Source organism: Liolophura sinensis, chromosome 4 (genome assembly GCF_032854445.1).
Source record: "Liolophura sinensis isolate JHLJ2023 chromosome 4, CUHK_Ljap_v2, whole genome shotgun sequence".
NCBI lineage: Eukaryota > Metazoa > Mollusca > Polyplacophora > Chitonida > Chitonidae > Liolophura > Liolophura sinensis.
Genome location: NC_088298.1, coordinates 10,927,949 through 10,948,483, shown reverse-complemented (window position 1 = coordinate 10,948,483; position 20,535 = coordinate 10,927,949). Strand labels below are relative to the sequence as shown.

The 20,535-nt window shown below is 38.8% G+C and overlaps 1 protein-coding gene across 1 annotated transcript in view; it reads left to right on the top strand.

Moving 5' to 3' along the window:
• LOC135464411 (nephrocystin-3-like) overlaps positions 1–17,494 on the top strand; it is a 35,011-nt gene extending 17,517 nt beyond the window's left edge. Inside the window, 17 exon segments of the mRNA XM_064741838.1 lie at positions 24–138; positions 748–891; positions 1,483–1,580; positions 2,349–2,534; positions 3,215–3,359; positions 3,701–3,966; positions 4,574–4,696; positions 5,203–5,303; positions 6,458–6,555; positions 7,357–7,598; positions 8,212–8,287; positions 9,826–9,962; positions 11,142–11,313; positions 12,159–12,227; positions 13,101–13,226; positions 16,106–16,231; positions 16,656–17,494. Of these exon segments, the coding sequence (XP_064597908.1) occupies positions 24–138; positions 748–891; positions 1,483–1,580; positions 2,349–2,534; positions 3,215–3,359; positions 3,701–3,966; positions 4,574–4,696; positions 5,203–5,303; positions 6,458–6,555; positions 7,357–7,598; positions 8,212–8,287; positions 9,826–9,962; positions 11,142–11,313; positions 12,159–12,227; positions 13,101–13,226; positions 16,106–16,231; positions 16,656–16,799 (2,368 nt within the window). The 3' untranslated portion in view covers positions 16,800–17,494.
• The last annotated feature ends 3,041 nt before the right edge of the window (positions 17,495–20,535 follow it).

The following is a 20,535-nucleotide window of genomic DNA, read 5'->3' as shown; positions in this document are numbered from 1 at the left end:
ACGGGATCCTTGTTTCATTTCAGGATTCAGCTACAGCAGGAGCGAAATGCCAATGGTTTATTGATGTATCATTTTGTGGGTCAAGAATTTTCGGTCAGTGGGGATCCTATAGTGATGATGAGGCGACTAACAGCTCAGGTAGGCATAGTTACCTTCACCCAAGGCACCCCCCCCCCCCCCCTTCCCTTCCTCCTTTTGGTTGAGACTCTGGGGTAAATGTGGGTTGGCTGCTCTAATCCCTGAACTCCGCCTGTAAATGAAGTTCTTGGTTATCATATGCTGTCTTGATTGTATCCAAAATTTGAACATGTAGTTGCATTCACACACCAAGCTGTTTTGCTGTTTCTGTCGTAATTTTCAGATGTATATGCTACAGTGCCAGTTTTGATTTTCAGTAAATTCAGCTTTATTAGTGATACTTAAATCTGAAATTTGATTCAGTTTTGACTAAGTGACAAATGGTATGAGAATGGTTTCATTACAATTAATGGTAGTATAAATTAAGATTACCTCACCAGATGTTCATGTCCGTGCTAATGTGTATGGCATCTGACACCTGTTTTCACAAACACGGGAATCACATGTGTACAGTGCATACACATGTATGTCACAGAGACCAAACCAGCTGGGGAGCGTGTACGTGACAGTGCTAAGCCTCTCTGATTCACCATTTAAATTGGTGAACAGTGTTTATAATCTGATTGGTCCAGTGTGGTCATGTAGTTTTCATGTTGCGTGTTTGACCAGCTGATGCAGCATGTGTCCTCTCCACCAGCCTTGACCTGTGACCCCAGCAGGTTGATGGAAGAGTTCCCTCGCTGGCTGGAGAAAGTCTCCTCCAAGACACCAGGGGGCGCTATTCTCATCTTGGATTCCATTGATAGATTTCAGGTAAGGCAAAATCTTTTGAAGTGTCCAGTCATATGAACAAATATATTATGTTCCCCCTCTCAACCTAAATAGAAATCAAATTTCCGCTGCTTTTGACTTTGTAAATCTATGAATGTCAAGTGTTTTTTTTTCATGATTTTGTCCCCACATACTTTAGTAGAAAGCAGAAATAAAAAAGGCGGCATATTTTTTAATCCCATGAGGTGGAACTAGTGTGAAGCAGGACCTTGTGTCATTGTTACATCAAAAAATTGCGATTGTGGCGCAACCTCTGTGATGTCTACTGTAACATTGTCCTGATTTATTGTGACGTCAGAATGGTGAGCTGGGAAACCAAACAAAAAAAAAGTTTGACATCAATAAAATGGCATCAAGGTCCTACTGCCAGGTGTTTGACAGGTCCCCATGTATTAGAACAGCCAGATCTGTCCTGCAATGTAAACCACAGAACACTAACCTCAAATCACAGACATTCAGTCCCATTGTTTATTTATTTTACTTCATTTATATTTTTTTTTTAATCAGTTTCTCATTTTACCAGTGTCGTTCCTGACAGTTTGACATGTTTTCATTGTATTTTACACTGTACAGAATGGTGAGCAGCACCTGAAGTGGTTACTGGATCCATTACCAGTGGATATCCGTGTAATAGTATCCGTGGATGAGGACACGTGCCCTCAGTCCTGGAGGTAAGCATCAGAAGAGTTTAGCAATTACAACACTAACTACATTTCATTTTGATATTTACAGATGAAAAAAAGTAAGTTGTGACAATAAGGCCAGTACTGGAAACCACCATTGGTAACCTTCCTTAACCATATTCATATCATGGGTTTAAACCTGTGTTACACCTCCTCTATCTTCAGTATCACTTCACTTGGAGCATTTGAACTTTGTGCATATGTACGTACCTTACTTCCTCAACATTTTCACATCTGAAAGAGTAGCTTATGCACATTTTGAATTTGATTTGGAGACAGAACAATATTTTTTTGATTAGCCAGTTTCAGGGCTTCACAAAAGTATAATTTTATTTATTTCATTGGTGTTTTACGCCGTACTCAAGAATATTTCACTTACACGACGGCGGCCAGCATTATGGTGGGAGGAAACCGGGCAGAGCCCGGGGGAAACCCACAACCATCCACAGACCTTCCCACTTATGGCCAGTACACTCATAATATACTTGAATAAACACCTTGCAAAGATGCAAAAAGGTTGAAAAGTTACAGTACGCTAGCTGTGGACTTCATTGAGAAGCGATCTGGATGGGCATTTCTTGAGGTTCTGGCTTCAGTTTAATGAATCACATTTAGTCAAGTCAGCATGAATTAACTAAGATTTTCAGAAGATGTACATGTGTGAAGTGCACTTAGCTAAGGGATTCTTAACATTGAGTGGGCCTCATGAAACTGGGTCGGGAAATCTGATTGTAATGGTCTTCATCCCTAATTCAGGTCTTGGCCAACTCTTCAACTTGAGCCTCTTAGCAACAAGAACGTGAAGGAGTTGTTAAGGGCGGAGCTAGCTGTTGACGACGTGGATTTAGATGCGGAGGAGGAATGTAAAATCCTGACACACTGCCGAACCCCGGGGACCTGCAATCCACTTTACGTCCTTGTGCTGTCACGTGCAATATCAGGGTAAGATCATGTTTATTTATTTTTTTGATTGGTGTTTTACGCCGTACTCAAGAATATTTCACTTATACGATGGCGGCCAGTATTATGGTGGGAGGAAACCGGGCAGAGTCCGGGGGAAACCCACGACCATCCGCAGGTTGCTTGCAGACCTTCCCATGTACAGGTAAGATTATGTGATGTCGGCAGTAATGAGGTTCACACAAGAAACAATTATTTTTTGCCAGATGTCATTCTTGATTTATCAGCTTTAAGTGATGAAATTTGCATCCAAATCATAGTTGATATGTCTGATACTCCAATTTCGCAGATTCTCTTGTTGAAGTTTTTTTTTTTTTTTTTGAATTGAAATCGGAAAAAAATGTTGGTTCCTGTGACTTGGACTTGTATGTGGCAGTTATGGCCACATTCATACTTGTACTGTACAATTTATATCAACAACTTACTGCATGCGAGTTTATGTTAAATATGACAAAACATCTTTTCACAATGTCTGTACCATTCTACTGAAATTGAATAGCACTTAAAACTTAATTGATTTTATTGAATTCTACATGTCGTAACAAATCCTACCATTTAAAATAAGCCATTAAAGAAGCTGTATTTTTGTAAAGCCATTTAAGAACACATACATGTAGAAGCTTTTGTCAGTCAGTCAATCGACTGTTTGCATTTATTTTCAGGTGTCGTTTTGGCGACCGTGATAGGATGGGTAAGATCCTGGATCAGATCCTCACTGCCATGGACACGGTGACGCTGTACAAGAATGTTCTTCAGGTTATCCTGCAGGAGTTTGCCACCTCAGACAACAAAGCCATACACAAAAAGGTGAGAACTGGCTGTTTTACAAGGATATGTCAGCTCTGGACTATACATACTCTGCTACCTGCGTCAAAAGGGAGCACACATAAAAAAAATGATATATCTCAGTTGGCTAGCGCAGCGTAATGACTCAGGAGCCACTCACTAATGCGTTCGCTGTGAGTTCAAGTCCAGCTCATGCTGACTTCCTCTCCTGCCGTACGTGGAAAGGTCTTCCAGCAACCTGCGGAACATCAATCAAAAAAAAAAAAAAATTAATTCTTGAGTACAGCATCAAATCCGTGTCAAATAAATAAGCAAATAAATAATTCCATTACTTGGTTATTATTATCGATTTCCATGTCCAGATTCTGAGGTATGCCATACTGTCGCGAAACGGGATCAGTGAGCGTGAGCTACGGGACTTGATTCCGGGCTTACAGTGGAACTACCTGGCACCCCTGGAGGACGCACTAATGGACCGGCTCATCATGACAATGCGCTCAGGTGTGCTGACATTTGCCCACCCTGAGGCCTACCAGGCATGTCGGGAGATCCTCTTCACAGAAGCCGATGAGGCAGAGTGCTCAGAAGCCATTCAAGATCTCATACAGTATTTCTCTAGTTTCCTATGGTGAGTAGAATCAGGCCTTCGAAGTGCCGTTAATCATTCATTCATTCATTCAAATTTACACATTCATGTGTTGTATGCTTTATCTGGTACGACATAAGACCGTAGGCATACGTACCTACACATTTTATATGGTAATATGCGGTAGGCTTCCTTTGGACAATAGCATGCATACAATGTGGGCTAAATTATTGTATGGATTGTAGTTTTAGAATAAATTGCAAAAAGTGTGTAATGGTCTTCATGGGCACTTTGAACAAAAGTCCTGACCTGGGCCATTATTAAAATGAAATCCTTGATGGGCTTAACCCGACCCTACAACAAAAAATATGGCTGGTCAGTAGAGGAGTCTGTTGTTCTTTTTTTTTTTTTTTTTTTTTTTTTTGATTGTAACGAATGAAAAAGAAATGGATTGAAAACAGATCTTGGAGAGAAAAATAACAAAAAACTCATCCTAATAAAAACATTAGAGCATTACCCTTGTTAGAAGGTTAGTCGAGTTTTAATATGCCCAACAAACGTGGCAAATATTTCAGGAATATTTCTGCTGTGTTTGGAATGTGTTTGTGTGATGCATGCAGTTATCACACTTGGTTTGTTGTCGTTGTAGGCCTGGGAAAGTGACATGTCGTGTGGCAGATGAACTTCCCAGACTGATCAAGCAGACTGGGAACAAAGAGATGTTACACCGTGCCATTCTCAATCTGTGTGTCTTCCAGAGACTCTACGCCAGGTACATTTGTCATCTAATCTGTTTGTAAACTTCTCAGAATTTCTATGTGGATAACAACTTATGATTTATTTCTTTGCAACGTTTCAGTGTACATTGTAACATCATTAAACATATTCGTTCATTAAGGAATGAATTTCATGTTTGTAAACTGTTTATATGATTTGATTAAGCGAGCGTTCATTTGTTATTCAATCAGGAGAAAACATTGAAAGGCTGTTCAACTTTTTGATTAATAGCATTGTTGATGATCAGAGCCTTCTTCATGTAGTCCCTTTGACTCCCAGGATTGCAATATTGGTCACTCTGACATAGATTTATCAAGAGACAGCTGAACAACAACTCCTTGTCCACCCCCAAACAGGGCTAAACACACCCCAGTTTTTCCCAATAGTAAAAAAGAGGAAGTTTTTTTGTTTCCTTCATAGTGAAACAAATTTGGCATCACTGTCTTAGTTATCACTTACATTTACTTATGTAATTATTTCCCTTGTTTTTGTGTTCAATAGGGGGCGCTGTGCAGAGCTGCTGGGCTACTGGCAGTTTGTTGATGCAGATAAAGTCTCCATGGCTTACCAGTATTTGGAGTTCACCAAGAAAACAGAACAGTGTGAGTACTGACCTGACATATACGTTGTTAGACATGTTATACATGAGAACAAGCCATGCATTACATCCACACAATGTCGGCCATATCATTTCATTTCAAGTTTTTGCACCTGGTACTAATATCAAAAATTTGTATTTGACTTTTAAGATAATGCTTAAAATTCCAAAATGGTCCTTAATTTTTGGGTGCGGAAATTCAGATGGGATTAGATTTGGTGTAGTGTAATACTTACAATTATTTGCAATTTTGACTCCCAGTGTTAAAATGTAAATAATTACATGTGGACCCGTATTAATCAAACTTCTCAAGACTTAACACAGCTAAAATTGTAATGCTTTGCTCTAGGAAGTTAAAACTTTGTTCACTGATTTCTTACTGCAGAACAATGTACCAGTCACAATATGAGTTTGGCTTTTTGCGCGCTTGAGCAGTTTTTAACTTAAGGTTTAAGTTACATGTATTTGATAAATACAAGCGGGGGCCTCCGTGGCTCAGTTGGTTAGCGCGCTAGTGCAGCGTTATGACCCAGGAGTCTCTCACCAATGCGGTCGCTGTGAGTTCAAGTCCAGCTCATGCGGGCTTCCTCTCCGGCCGTACAAGGGAAGGTTTGTCAGCAATCTGCAGATGGTCGTGGGTTTTCCCTAGGCTGTGCCCGGTTTCCACCCACCATAATACGGCGTACGGCGTAAAACACCAGTGAAATGAAATGAAATGATAAATGCAAGCCCCCTTACATGAACTTTAGAACTGGTTTATATATTGTCGCTGTGGCCAAGGATGATAAAGCTACTGTTAAAGCTTAGAATAAGCTCTTCTGTAACCGTGTGATAATCTAACCAATCTTAACTACATGTACCAGTTTAAATATACAGTTACATTATCCAGTTAGAAATCTAAATATTTTACTTGGCTGGTTAGCCAGCCAAATAAGCAAGTTTGAATGAGAACAAATTTTGTGGACATCAATCATAGAGACTTCATTTTAAAATTTAAATTTAATATATATATATATATATATATATATATATATATATATATATATATATATATATATATCCATACAATGTTGTGGATATAGTTTTTAGTGATTGTTGTACAGATGCTGACTATTTTTTTATTGTAACCTTTTTTGAACAAGATTTTGTCTATTACAGATGTCGGTCAGTTTGATGGAATTGTCACTTTACCCAGGATTGCAGACATGAATGAGACACTGGGGAGATTTCTGAAAGACTTGGCACTTCTCACTCAGGTGAGTGAAAGCTTGTGCTGTGGTTGGTTGTCAGTTTTATGGTTGGTTAGGACACACAAGTTTATATTGTTGTTTTATGGGCAGAATAAATCTTTTTTCCACTGTCAGGGTGCATGAAAAAATGTGGAATTTTTTTCTTGTTGAAAGCTTATTCACATGATTTGAAAAACCAGAAAAATCATATAAAAATATTAAGGTGGGACAAAATTAAAAGGTGATTTTCAGTTTTATTTTTATCCCATTGTTGGATTTTTTTTTGTACGGCTATATACTCTCACTTGTTTATCTGTCATTATAAAACAAGGCTTACTTCATTATAAAACAAGGTTTGCTTCATTATAAAACCAGGCTTACTTCATTATGAAACAAGGTTTGCTTCATTATAAAACAGGATTTGCTCATTATAAAATGAGGTTTACTTTATTATAAAACAAGGCTTACTTCATTATAAAACCAGGCTTACTTCATTATGAAACAAGGTTTGCTTCATTATAAAACAGGATTTGCTTCATTATAAAACCAGGCTTACTTCATTATAAAGCCAGACTTACTTCATTATAAAACATGAATTACTTCACTATTTCCACCCATAATAATGCTGGCCGCCATCGTATGTAAGTGAAATATTCTTGAGTACGGCGTAAAAAAACCAATCAAACAAATAAATCTAGTGGCATGATACATACATGGATGTGTGTACTTGCATTATGCGCCTTCATGTTTTTGGAAAACCACCCCTGAAAGGGCTTGCCAAGTATTTCTCATCCTTATGTTGTTGTTGTTGTTGCTGTATTTCTATAGGCTCTGCCGGCTTTACAGCGTGCTCTTGAGCTGCGAGAGACTGCCCTGGATCCTGACCACCCAGCAGTGGCGCGATCCTTGCACCAGCTAGCAGGGCTGCACGCACAAGGCGGGAAATTTTCCACGGCAGAGGCATTATACAAGCAGGCGCTGGAGATCTATGAGAACGCTTACAGCAGTGAACATCAGATGGTGGCGAAAGAGCTGGAGGCCTTGGCGGTGCTTTACCAGAAACAAGACAAGTGAGTACAGTTAATCGCTGTTCATCAGAGATAATCTGAGAGACAGCAAGTACCAGTTAAAATACCACATTACCGTATCCAATTAGAACACTAGGTATTTGTTGCGTCTGCCATGTTAGTAAGTCAGTTTGAATGAGAACAAGTTTAGCAGGCATCAGTCAAGTAGACTTTCATTTCATTGGGCTAAAAATATAAACTGTATATACAGATTTAGATATAGTGCCACAGATGCTTACTCTCTGGGTATGACGATTCCACAGATTACTGTACATGCAAATGAGGAGATTCCTAGAAATAGGAAAAGTATGGGACAAAATAGCAACACGGGTAAAAATTTCTTCGAACAAATATTTTCAGTGGTGTTCAGGAAATATCTAAGGATTTCAACATTCCACTGAAATTTAATTCAACGATCCTCAGTAAGTGATTTTGTCAGTGGACACTGCATGACACTAAATTGGCCGTAATGCCAATATCATGTTTTAATATCTAGGACATATAAACACGGCGAATCCTATCACGTGTAAAATGTCATTAATGTTTCAATGCCTTAGTGACATGCTCATTTGCATGACAGTGCTGTTCACTATTTGTCTGTAATATTTTACCTTAGGCATGACATCGCAGAACCGTTGAGGAAGAGAGCGATGTCAATCCGAAAGAAAACAAGAACACCAAGAGTGGGATCAGTAAGTCACACACCGTAAAGCCAGGGACATACATGTATTACGTGGATTTTTTTGCTCTACAGGCATAGTTTGTGAATTATGTCTATGGTGGATGCACTGGTGTCTTTTGCAGGCGATCTTGTTTGCTCTGAAATTCAGTGATATCAAACATGTCGGGTACTAGTGAAGAAATACGCTGTCTATGTCACTCTGTCTGCCTAGTGCGTCCACTCCAGCAAATTTCGGCGATCAAGACAAGTGAGCTGGCCAAACAAACAACAAGGAATTGTGCTGACCTGTAATATTTTGTTTTTGTGACATGATTTACGAGGTCACATGACAGAAGCTACTGACCAATACCAACGGAAAAATCTTCCTAGTGTGTCTGCAACTATCCTTGAGTATAGTCAGCTTATTTCACCAGCGATTAAGTTGTCCCTGAAAGCAAAAAAATCTGCCCACTTTGTACCTGGCTTAACACTCTATGTTTAAAGAATATATATTCTTTCACAAATATGATATTGGCTCATTGCCAAGTTGTTAAAGGCTTTGTATAAATGAAAAATTCATGAGTACAGCATTAGGCATCAACCAAATAAGTAAATGTTCTAAAAATGTAAAATGTATAGACAGTGAGACTTTTACAATTCAAATTCAGTGGTGTGTTTAAAAAAAAAATGTTTTACCTGCAATGCTGGAGTGAATTTAAAATATTGGTTCATTCTCAGCCTCGGACAAGGAATCTTTGAGAATCTATTCTCCATGATTAGTTTAAACTGTTGGTGGCAATAAATAGTGGGTATTAGTGGGTCATTTTGGTAGTCTTTCGTGAAGTTCATCGTACATGTCTTGCCTGTCACAAGTATGCTGTGCAGATTAAGACTCTCTCTGCAGATTAAAACCTGTCCAAAACCAAGTCATTTATTCACTCCTGCGCCCAGTGTAACAAAGATACACATCGTACATATAGGACAGTGGTACGGTAATAGTAATGACAAAGACGCACATCACACCTAGGAAACCGAGCAGAGCCCGGCGGAAATCCACGACCATCCGCAGGTTGCTGCAATGCCTTTCCCTAGGCACCTGAGGTATGTGTTCAAACCTACCCTTGGGCAGGGGATTTGTGCCATCTCCACCTCTCACTACTTGTGGCTCGGAGTAAGAACTGACTTCCCTTGTACATAAAGCAAAAAATTCCTGAGCATTGCATGAAGCCACAAACAAATAAGTCAAGTAGTCAAGCAGACTGCTGTTGTCTGAGTGAAATGTTCAGTTCCACAGCGTTACGCTCCTCTCAATCAGTCAATCAGTCTAAACTTATATACATGTGTATTTCTTCTTCAACTTCCGGCCCGGATAGCGCGGGCGGGGAGGCTTACTTGCCTTCGGTAAGTAGTCTCAGTGAAGCATCCACTAGATAAAGGAGCGGTGGAAATTCGTCCTGCAACAAGGAGGTACATTACATACACCTTACGGATTACTTCGTCGTCATATGACTGAAAAATTGTTGAGCACAACGTTAAACCCCAAACACTAACTCACTCTTCTTTAACTAGGGGCATTCAAGGGGAATAACTCCGCTGAGACGTCAGGCAGTAAACACGGAAGAGTTGGCTATGGTTCCTGAATCTCCAGAGTTAGCGAGAACCCTGAATGAGCTAGGAGTGCTGTATTACCTACAGAATAACATAGAGTGAGTATGATGAAGTCTGGTGTGGAAATGCTAGAACCTACAGAGTACCATACATTGAGTACATTGTATCCTGAAATGTGTTGTGTCAATGTCAGAATTGGTAGAAGAACATGGAATGTGTATCTGCATGTGTTCTAAATGAAAACAGCTGGTGTTCTAAATGAAAACAACCGGTGTTCTGAATGAAAACAGCCGGTGCTCTGATTGAAAAGAGCTGGTGTTCTGAATGAAAACTGCAGGTGTTCTAAATGAAAACAGCAGGTGTTCTGAATGAAAACAACAGGTGTTCTAAATGAAAACAGCAGGTGTTCTGAATGAAAACAACAGGTGTTCTGAATGAAAACAGCAGGTGTTCTGAATGAAAACAACAGGTGTTCTAAATGAAAACAGCAGGTGTTCTGAATGAAAACAGCAGGTGTTCTGAATTAAAAGAGCGAAACCAACCGAATAAAAAATACTGGGTGGGTATCGGAAGGTGTTGCATTACTTGAGCGAAGGGTTGTTGCAGAGTATTTACATGAAGTGAGTATGTATATGGTGCTACTTGGTATTTCTATAACCTACTTTGTACAGATTTACATTGGTGCTACATGTAAATGTCAAAATTTTAAATTAGTGAGGACGATCGTGTTAAATATACCAATATTTCGAAAATGGTATGTGATAATTCCAGAATATAAGTTGTCCTTGTGTTGCGAAGTGGCAAAGGGGCTCGGTCTTAAAATAACACACTTAGGGTTCAAATCCCTGTATACCCTTCTCATCATGCAGATTTAAATTTTGTTCCCACAATATTAAACACACACAAAGCAATTCTTGTGTATACATATGCAAAGCTTAGATACAAAAAGTCACGCTGTTCACTGATGACAGCACTGATATAGTGGTATGATGTCATAATAACCCGCCATGGAATACAACGTTACAAAAGAAAATGATGGCACCCGAAGTCAGCTGTGCAGATTATACATTATTTAAGCCCACGATGTGATTATCTAGTGGGCGTGGTGTACTTTAGAGCTTTACAAGTGTACGTGGACATTTTAAACTGTCTAATATACCAATGAAAATCAAGATTAACAGGTGATATAGGAACAGTAATGGGAAGAACATAATGTGGCCAGAGTCTGTGGGCAGTGTCACTGCTATGATATGTACATGAATGGACTTATGTTTCAGTTCTGCTGAAGCTTTCTTCAAGCGTTCATTAGAGATCCGTGAAGTACTCCTGGGAGAGGAACACCCAGACCTGGCTCAGTCCCTTAACAACCTCGCCGCTCTCTACAACGACCGCAAACAGTACGACAAGGCCGTACCACTCTACGAGAGAGCACTCCACATCCGTAACCAGGTCTGGGCCAGTCTTGTTATACAGTCTGAAAATTCACAACCATTTGTGTTATTTATTTTTATTTATTTATTTGATTGGTGTGGTAAAACACTACATTTCTCACTTATTTCTCAATACAATGGTTTAAAATTTTGTACACAAGTCACTGAATACTTAAACTAATAATACAGTCCCTAGTGTAACTTGCCAGGACTGAAGTCCATTGGACCCCAAAGTCTTCACCCTAGGTCGATAAATGTTTTATTTATTTATTTGATTGGTGTTTTACGCCATAGTCAAGAATATTTCACTTACACGACGGCGGCCAGTATTATGGTGGGTGGAAACCGGGCAGAGCGTGGGGGAAACCCACGACCATCCGCACAACCATTTGTGTTTGATGATTCATCTGTATTTTAACACACAGTAAATGATCTTATGTTTCGCCCATGATTTAGTGGCACAATATTCCCTTTTTGGGGCAAAATTTTAGGTCCTTCACCACTAACTTCAGTATTGTGTCTGTTAACCAAGCAAAAATCATTATGGAATAAGGACATTTTACATTTTTTAACTTACTGAGATGTTACTCTGTGTGAAATGCAAAACTACATTTTTACATAGATTTGATATGCTGAAATTTATTTTTATCTCCATTGATAGAAGTACAGTTTTTCACCTCATCAAGGATATGACTTTAACAGCTTAATGCCAGGAGGGGTCCTTTTTCTTGCCGTTCATTTCTTGCCACATGCCTCTCCTGTTTAAATGAATTTAAAAAATTTTTCAGAAACTGAAAGGATTCTGTGTTATTTGAAACATGTTGAGAAATGGACATGTAACTGTATGTTGTTGCTGTATTTCAGTACCTGAGTCCAGACCACCCCAGTGTAGCCTCCATCATCAAACACCTGGCCATGCTCTACAAGAAGCAGGTGAGTCAAGAAAGGGTTTGCTTTTCCCCTGCATTATAGCTTAGGACAAGGCCTGTGTATGTGTATTGGTAAATTTTGTAAAACATCCCTCTTTTGGGAATATCGGCTGCTGAAAGTTTGGCACGGTAATTTTAGCGTGGGAGATTGCCTCCACTATGGCCGGTTGGGTGTCATTGTGAAGAAGAGGTGGGGTGTATGGTATAAGTACCTGGACCTGTAACTGAAAGCTGTTTACACTTAAAACAGTGAAATTACCGCCTTCTATCTTGATTTCTGAAAGAAGACCAATATCCCTTGTTCACAGCTTCCTTAATAGGGAGATTTTTTCTGTAACTGTCACATCAGGAATGATAAAAAAATGTCAAAGCTTGATGCCTTTGACATTGTGTGCATGAATAATCCTGGCTTCACTGAGGAAGCACTGTAAATTGGGTGATAATGGGTATTTTGGTGCCACCGTTTGAGATGACATGATGTCCTGGCTTCACTGAGGAAGCACTGTAACTTGGGTGATAATAGGTATTTTGGGGCCACCGTTTGAAGTGACGTGAGGTGACATGGTGACTTGTATAACATTGGAAGTTCTGTAATTCTTCAACCTTAGCGCATGTTTGCAAGGTGTTTATTTAAGCACATTCTGGAGGCATTAGTCGTAGACTGATAAAATTATATTTTTTGCTGAGCCCTGAAATCAGCCTATCCAAATGGTGTAGCTTTGTCCTCAAAATCCGGTGAAAAAGGTGCGTAAATTGAGCTGAAAGTTGTTCTTTCATATGCGAGAAGGTTTAGGAATCAGAGGAGTTAAATTCTATAGCAAGCAAACCAATGTACATCACTTCATTGCTACCTATTTCTGTTTTGGTTTGTGTGCAGGGTAACCTGGCAGAGGCAATCCCGCTGTACAGACAAGCAGTTGAAATCAGGGAGAAGTGTTTTGGCAGTCAACACCCAGCTGTGGCTACAGCCCTCGTTAACCTGGCAGTGCTGTATTCTCAACAGGTAAGTTCTCATAATCACGCTTTGATAGTTAACATCCTACTGTGGCTAGAGCTCTCGTTAACCTGGCTGTGATGTATTCTCAACAGGTAAGATCTCATTATAATCACACCTTGACAGTCAACACATTGCTGTGGCTACAGTCCTCGTTAACCCAGCTGTGCTGTTTTCTCAACAGGTAAATTTTCTTCACATCACACCCTTCTTTTTGGTTCATGGTCTGCTCGGACCCTTGCGTGCATATACGGCTAGAGCTTTTCTTTTGCCACATTTGATCAGCCCATATGACTATATATGGTTTTAAGCTGATTTCACAGGATTTGTTATAGCGACTTGTCATAGCGACTTGTCAAATTCACCTTGTCATAGCAGCTTGTCAAATTCACCTTATCATAGCGACTTGTCAAATTCACTTTGTCATAGTGACTTGTCAAATTCACCTTGTCATAGTGACTTGTCAAATTCACCATGTCATAGCGACTTGTCAAATTCACCATGTCGTAGTGACTTGTCAAATTCACCATGTCGTAGCGACTTGTCAAATTCACCATGTCGTAGCGACTTGTCAAATTCACCTTATCATAGCGACTTGTCAAATTCACCTTGTCATAGCGACTTATCAAATTCACCATGTCATAGCGACTTGTCAAATTCACCTTGTCATAGCGACTTGTCAAATTCACCATGTCGTAGCGACTTGTCAGATTCACCTTGTCATAGCGACTTGTCAAATTCACCTTGTCGTAGCGACTTGTCAAAATCACCATGTCATAGCGACTTGTCAAATTCACCTTGGCGTAGCGACTTGTCAAATTCACCTTGTCATAGCGACTTGTCAAATTCACCTTGGCGTAGCCACTTGTCAAATTCACCATGTCATAGCAACTTATCAAATTCACCATGTCATAGCGACTTATCAAATTCACCTTATCATAGCGACTTGTCAAATTCACCATGTCATAGCGACTTGTCAAATTCACCTTGTCGTAGCGACTTATCAAATTCACCTTGTCATAGCAACTTATCAAATTCATCTTATCATAGTGACCTGTCAAATTCACCATGTCGTAGCGACTTGTCAAATTCACCATGTTGTAGCGACTTGTCAAATTCACCTTATCATAGCGACTTGTCAAATTCACCTTGTCATAGCGACTTGTCAAATTCACCATGTCATAGTGACTTGGCAAATTCACCTTGTCATAGCGACTTGTCAAATTCACCATGTCGTAGCGACTTGTCAAATTCACCTTGTCATAGCGACTTGTCAAATTCACCTTGTCATAGCGACTTGTCAAATTCACCTTGGCGCAGCGACTTGTCAAATTCACCATGTCATAGAGACTTGTCAAATTCACCTTGTCATAGTGACTTGTCAAATTCACCTTGTCATATCGATTGTCATAGTGACTTATCAAATTCACCATGTCATAGCGACTTATCAAATTCACCTTGTCGTAGCGACTTATCAAATTCACCTTGTCATAGCAACTTATCAAATTCATCTTATCATAGTGACCTGTCAAATTCACCATGTCATAGCGATTTGTCAAATTCACCTTGTCATAGTGACTTGTCAAATTCACCTTGTCATAGTGATTGTCATAGTGACTTATCAAATTCACCTTGTCATAGTGACTTATCAAATTCACCATGTCATAGCAACTTGTCAAATTCACCTTGTCATAGCGACTTGTCAAATTCACCATGTCATAGCGACTTGTCAAATTCACCTTGTCATAGTGACTAGTCAAATTCACCTTGTCATAGTGACTTGTCAAATTCACCTTGTCATATCGATTGTCATAGTGACTTATCAAATTCACCATGTCATAGCGACTTGTCAAATTCACCTTGTCATAGTGACTTGTCAAATTCACCTTGTCATAGTGACTTGTCAAATTCACCATGTCATAGCGTCTTATCAAATTCACCTTATCATAGTGACTTGTCATATCAACCTATCAAATTCACCTAGCCAAATGAAAGTGACCAAAGTTGTGTTTCATTAGCTGCACTCACCTTGTGCATTTTTGTCATATTCTACAAAAGGTAAGAAATTTTGTTTGTCCCATTTTCATTCACTGGTTTATGTGCCTAGTAGAGTGGTGGTTTACTCGAGGAGTTCTGGCCAAAAATGTAATTTAATATAAGTGAAAACATTAATGAATACAACCTAAAAGACTGTCCCTGATCATACTAAACTCTTTAAAACACTTTAGTGTTTGTTGCCTTGCTTTGTGCTCAGCAGTGATAGGTTAGAGAAAGGAAACAGATCCGGTTGGCCCGATGTCAGTATAATGTGACTGGATGGGACGTCATGGGGGGTGTCTTCAGCATGACACTTCAGTGGCGGCAGCACTTTGGTGGCATGGACTCATCCTGCCACAAGACGACAGAATATATTTACACACACCCTTAGTTACACCTCGTCGTCATATGATTGAAAAATTGTTAACTATGGTGTACAACCCAAAGCATACATACATACATAAAAGACCAGTCAAATAAAAAAATCAAAATGATCTCCTGCAAAAGCAATACCCTTAGAAATTGGATACTTGCACAAACAACACACCTCATAAAATGTGACATGGACATGACAAATGAGGTGAATTAACTCCACCAGCATGCTCCATCAGATGTGACAGTGAAGTGAACTAACTCCACCAGCATGCTCCATCAGATGTGACAGTGAGGTGAACTAACTCCACCAGCATGCTCCATCAGATGTGACAGTGAGGTGAACTAACTCCACCAACATGCTCCATCAGATGTGACAGTAAGGTGAACTAACTCCACCAGCATGCTCCATCAAATGTGACAGTATTCTTCTATGTAACAATAAATCATACTGTAAATTACTTTTCGTATTTTTTCAGAACAATTATGCTGAAGCCGAACCTCTCTATGAGCGAGCTCTTCACATTTACGAGGATAGTTTTGGGAGTCATCACCCACGAGTCGCTGAAACGTTACGAAACTTGGCTGTGATGAAATATGAACAGGTTAGACAAATTTTTTTCTACGGAGCATTTTTTATGGTTTTCAATATTTCCAAAGCCCAAATCTTGTAAATAAAATTAAAAATGTGATGTGTTTGGGTCCAGGTGGGAAGATCTACCTGTTAATAATTCCCCCAGCATTTTCCCTTAAAGCTTATTCAATCTCAAGATGCCTTGAGTACGGCGTAAAACGCCAATCAAATCATTCTCAAGATGTCTTGAGTACGGCGTAAAACACCAATCAAATCAGTCTCAAGATGTCTTGAGTACCGCGTAAAACACCAATCAAATCAGTCTCAAGATGTCTTAAGTACGGCGTAAAACACCAATCAAATCAATCTCAAAATGAATTTTAAGTTCATGTACATCAGTTTATTCGTAAGTTTGATCTCAGTTGCCTCATGCTTTGCTCAATTGTGTTTTGCAGCGTGACTACGAAACTGCTGCCAAATTCTACAAGCGTGCCACAGAGATTAAGGACCGAGACTCAAGTTATGCGGGGAAAAACATGCTACGCTGCAGTTCTAGTGATGATACAAACTCCACAGTCAAGAATATCCTCCAGGCGTAGCAAAGGCTGTCTCTGGGTGGCCCGAGGTCCATCCAAAAACCGGATCTAGTGCTGATGTGGAATCAGACTTCTCATGAATCTCACGCTGTTATATATATATATATATATATATCATATATATATGTAAATTATGAAGTTAAACTCTTAAAGGGGATTGAATCTGATCTGGATATTAAGTGATATCGAACTGCTGAACATGTGTGCCTTTTTCATATGTTAAGTGTTATGCGAATAGAAACTGATGGTCATATTTTCAAGATTTCAGAATTTCTATTGAAGGTCATTGGTATATAAATGCATTTTTTTTTACGCCATATTTCACACTTTTCTATTTAGCATGTACATGTTAATTTTTATTTTCTCATTATGGTGTTTGAATTAGTGCTAGTTGAAAAAAGTGCGCACATGTACATGTATGGGTGGTTTGAGTGCTTTGAATTGATAGAATTTGGAAATTGTTGTGAGATTCATAGCTGTAAAATTACTTGCGTGTATGTTATTTGTTTTAACGGTTAAAGTGCAAGTTAAATTCACAAAAATGCTACATGAATTTAAGCTCTTTCAGGACTTCACATGATTTTACGCAAAGTGTAGCGATGCTATTATGTTGTTTTTTTTTTATAGTAAAATGGGGATAAGCCTAATTTGTGTCTTTTGTCAGGCAGGCTACATGTAGAGGTATCTCTAGACACGTGCTCTTTCTCAACATTTTCTTCACACTTTTAGTTGGAGAAACTTTCACACCCTCAAACTGACATGGGTAGATTTATTTTGTTTCCTAGGTTACAAATTCTTAAAATCTTTCTGTTTCCACATAGTAAAAAAGCAAGAAATCCAGGATGATAGAAAAGCAAATGTAAATTCACAACAGCTGTGATACCTGGCTTAAAGCAATGTCATCTCTCGGGCCCCTCATGACAATGTGGATAGCCCTTCTTTAAGAAAGAATGTAAAACATTTGACCCACCAAAGAGTAGAAAAAGTTTACCAAGGCCACACCGATATAAAGTTCTGTTTTATGGGCAGAATGAATCTTTTTGTCAATGTCGGAGATAATAAATATAGAAATAAAACTGAAATCTCATCTAATTTGTGGGAATTGTGGCTTGTCCCAGCTATTGTTCATATTAAAGACATATTTAAGTGATTAGCAAGCCTTGAAAAACAGGAAAATTATATAAAATATTTGGATCAGACAAACTAACAAGTGGATTTTCAAATTTGTTTTCAAATCTCTCCCATAAAAATAACCCAACACAAAATAAAATTGGTGTCGCCGAATGAGTAGAACGAATGACTTCTAGAGCTTAAAGCTTAAAAGCATTAGGCATTTTTAGGGGGGAAGGGGGGTTGCTGTCTGTACTTGCGGAGCTGACCAGTGGCGATCAAATGTGATTCAGTTTGAACTGGTGGAGCACATGATGTGACTTTTCACCATAAGTGGTTATCTGAAGGAACATAATGGCCATGTTAGGGTTATCTGTATAAACGAGGGCCCTGTTAGGGATATCCCTATCATTGAAGGGTGTTAGGGTTATCTGTATAAACGAGGGCCCTGTTAGGGTTATCTGTATAAATGAAGGCCGTGTTAGGGTTATCTGTATAAATGAAGGCCGTGTTAGGGTTATCTGTATAAATGATGGCCATGTTACGGTTGTCTGTGTAAATGATGGACGTGTTAGGGACATCTGTATCAATGAAGGCTGTGTTAGGTTTATCTGTATAAATGAAGGCCGTGTTAGGGTTATCTGTATTAATGAAGGCAGCATGGTCGATACTAATTCAGATTCGTCTGATGCAGAGCAGGGAGGAATGGATAAACTGATGCGAAAGTGAATTCACAGAAGTTTTTGTTTGTTATAATTTCGTGTATTTGGGAATAATTGTGTGAAATATTGTCTCGTTTGACAAACATTAAACAAATATGTGTGGAAAATTAAAGTCCATGCATGAGTACAGGATACTGAATTTCATATGTAAGTGTTTAAAGAGTTGTGCTGGGTGTAATTTGAAATCACGTGTAAAAGTTACAAAGGCAATGAAATGAACATGCTGGTTGTGTGCGCATCACCAAACATGTGATTTGTAAAATGTGATAGATTTTGTTTCTACAAGCCGACATTTGTAACATTGTTCATTGTGTCATATCATATATCATTAGAGTTGTAAACATGTTTTTTTTTTTTACATTGGAAGGTTTCGGTTACATCTATTAAACAATGGTATCCATGTTTCATTTTATATGTGTAACTTTTACGGTTTTTGTTTTTATATATCTCTGTACACAGAATTTATGCCCTCTTTGTTACATAACAGAACAATCTACAGACCTCTTTGTCGCTGTGAGTTCAAGTCCAGCTGACGCTGGCTTCCATTCCTGCCCTAAGTGGGAAGGACTGCCAGCATTCTGCAGATGGTCAGGTGTTTCCCCCCGGGCTCTGCCCGATTTCCTCCCACCGCAATGCTGGCAGCCGTCATATAAGTGAAATATTCTTGAGTACAGCGTAAAACACCAATCAAATAAATAAATAAATACAGACCTCTTATATAAGAAGACATCTTCCAGCAGTGAAAATTCTTAAATTTATTCAACATGTAAAGTATTTTTGGTCCATGCGTATGGAAGACAAACCTACATGTGATTTGTTATCTCCAATTTGTAATCTAAGACGCTGGCAATGTATAGTGATGAAGGGGCTTTCATTCTTTCCCCCGAATTAGACAATGTTGTCTTCAGTACGCCTGTGACACGTATGTGTGACTGGGTCATTCAGCTTGTAATGTAAACGTGTTCTTTCCTAGAACTACATGTAAAAGTCACTGTCTTGATTACTCTTGTTGAATTTACAAAGAATACAAGCAAGTGCATATTCCAGATCAAAATACTTTTCAAAATGTCCCACAAGCATTATTTGTGTTTCCCAGAGTTAAGTTCAAAGGCTGCATGTTTTGACTTAGTGCATTAGGTTTAGTTGATATTTTTTTGCATGTTATATGCATAAAATTGTCTGAGGTACATGTACCAGTATTTAGAGTGCTCTGTTATTTGTTTTATTTTTCAAGTTTGTTAAGTCTTCAGGGTTGAAAAACAAATGGCATTTACCTTGTCTTGTTCAAGGATGTGTGGTGTTAAAAATAATCCCCTCTGTTTTGGTTTAGTTCATGGTTTTTTTAGTTTGGGTATAGCTGACACCATTTTACTTTTCCTTTTCTCACTATTAAAAAGCAGATACAGTTGAAGTGAGCTCCTTTATTAACTTTTTATGTGATCTTTTTGGAGTGCCATATCATCCAGTGAAAGAGTATCATTGGGTTACGATTAAACTGTTATAGAGCCATGGAAATTCATTATATTTTTCATTATTCATCCTCAGTACCTTGTCATTTACATATACTTTCAGCCACAGTCATATACATGCATATGTTTTAGAGAGAAAAAATGATTAAATAAAAACTCCATCAATATCAGTCCATTCAGTTTATTAAAAACTGTCAATAAAAATATATTTAAGTCTTTATAACTTTTCTGTGTTTTTTAATTACACGAATGATACTTTATTGGAGTGTGATTTATATTGTTCCATAGCATTACAGACTTGTTAGATTCATGTTGAACTGCATGTATCTATAAGAGATGCAGACCATGGTGGTTTGGCTGCAGCTTTAAGTGAGGAGATTTGTCAGGAATCTGAGAAAGATTTATTTAGGGCACTCTGATTGCCTCTGGGCACTGCAT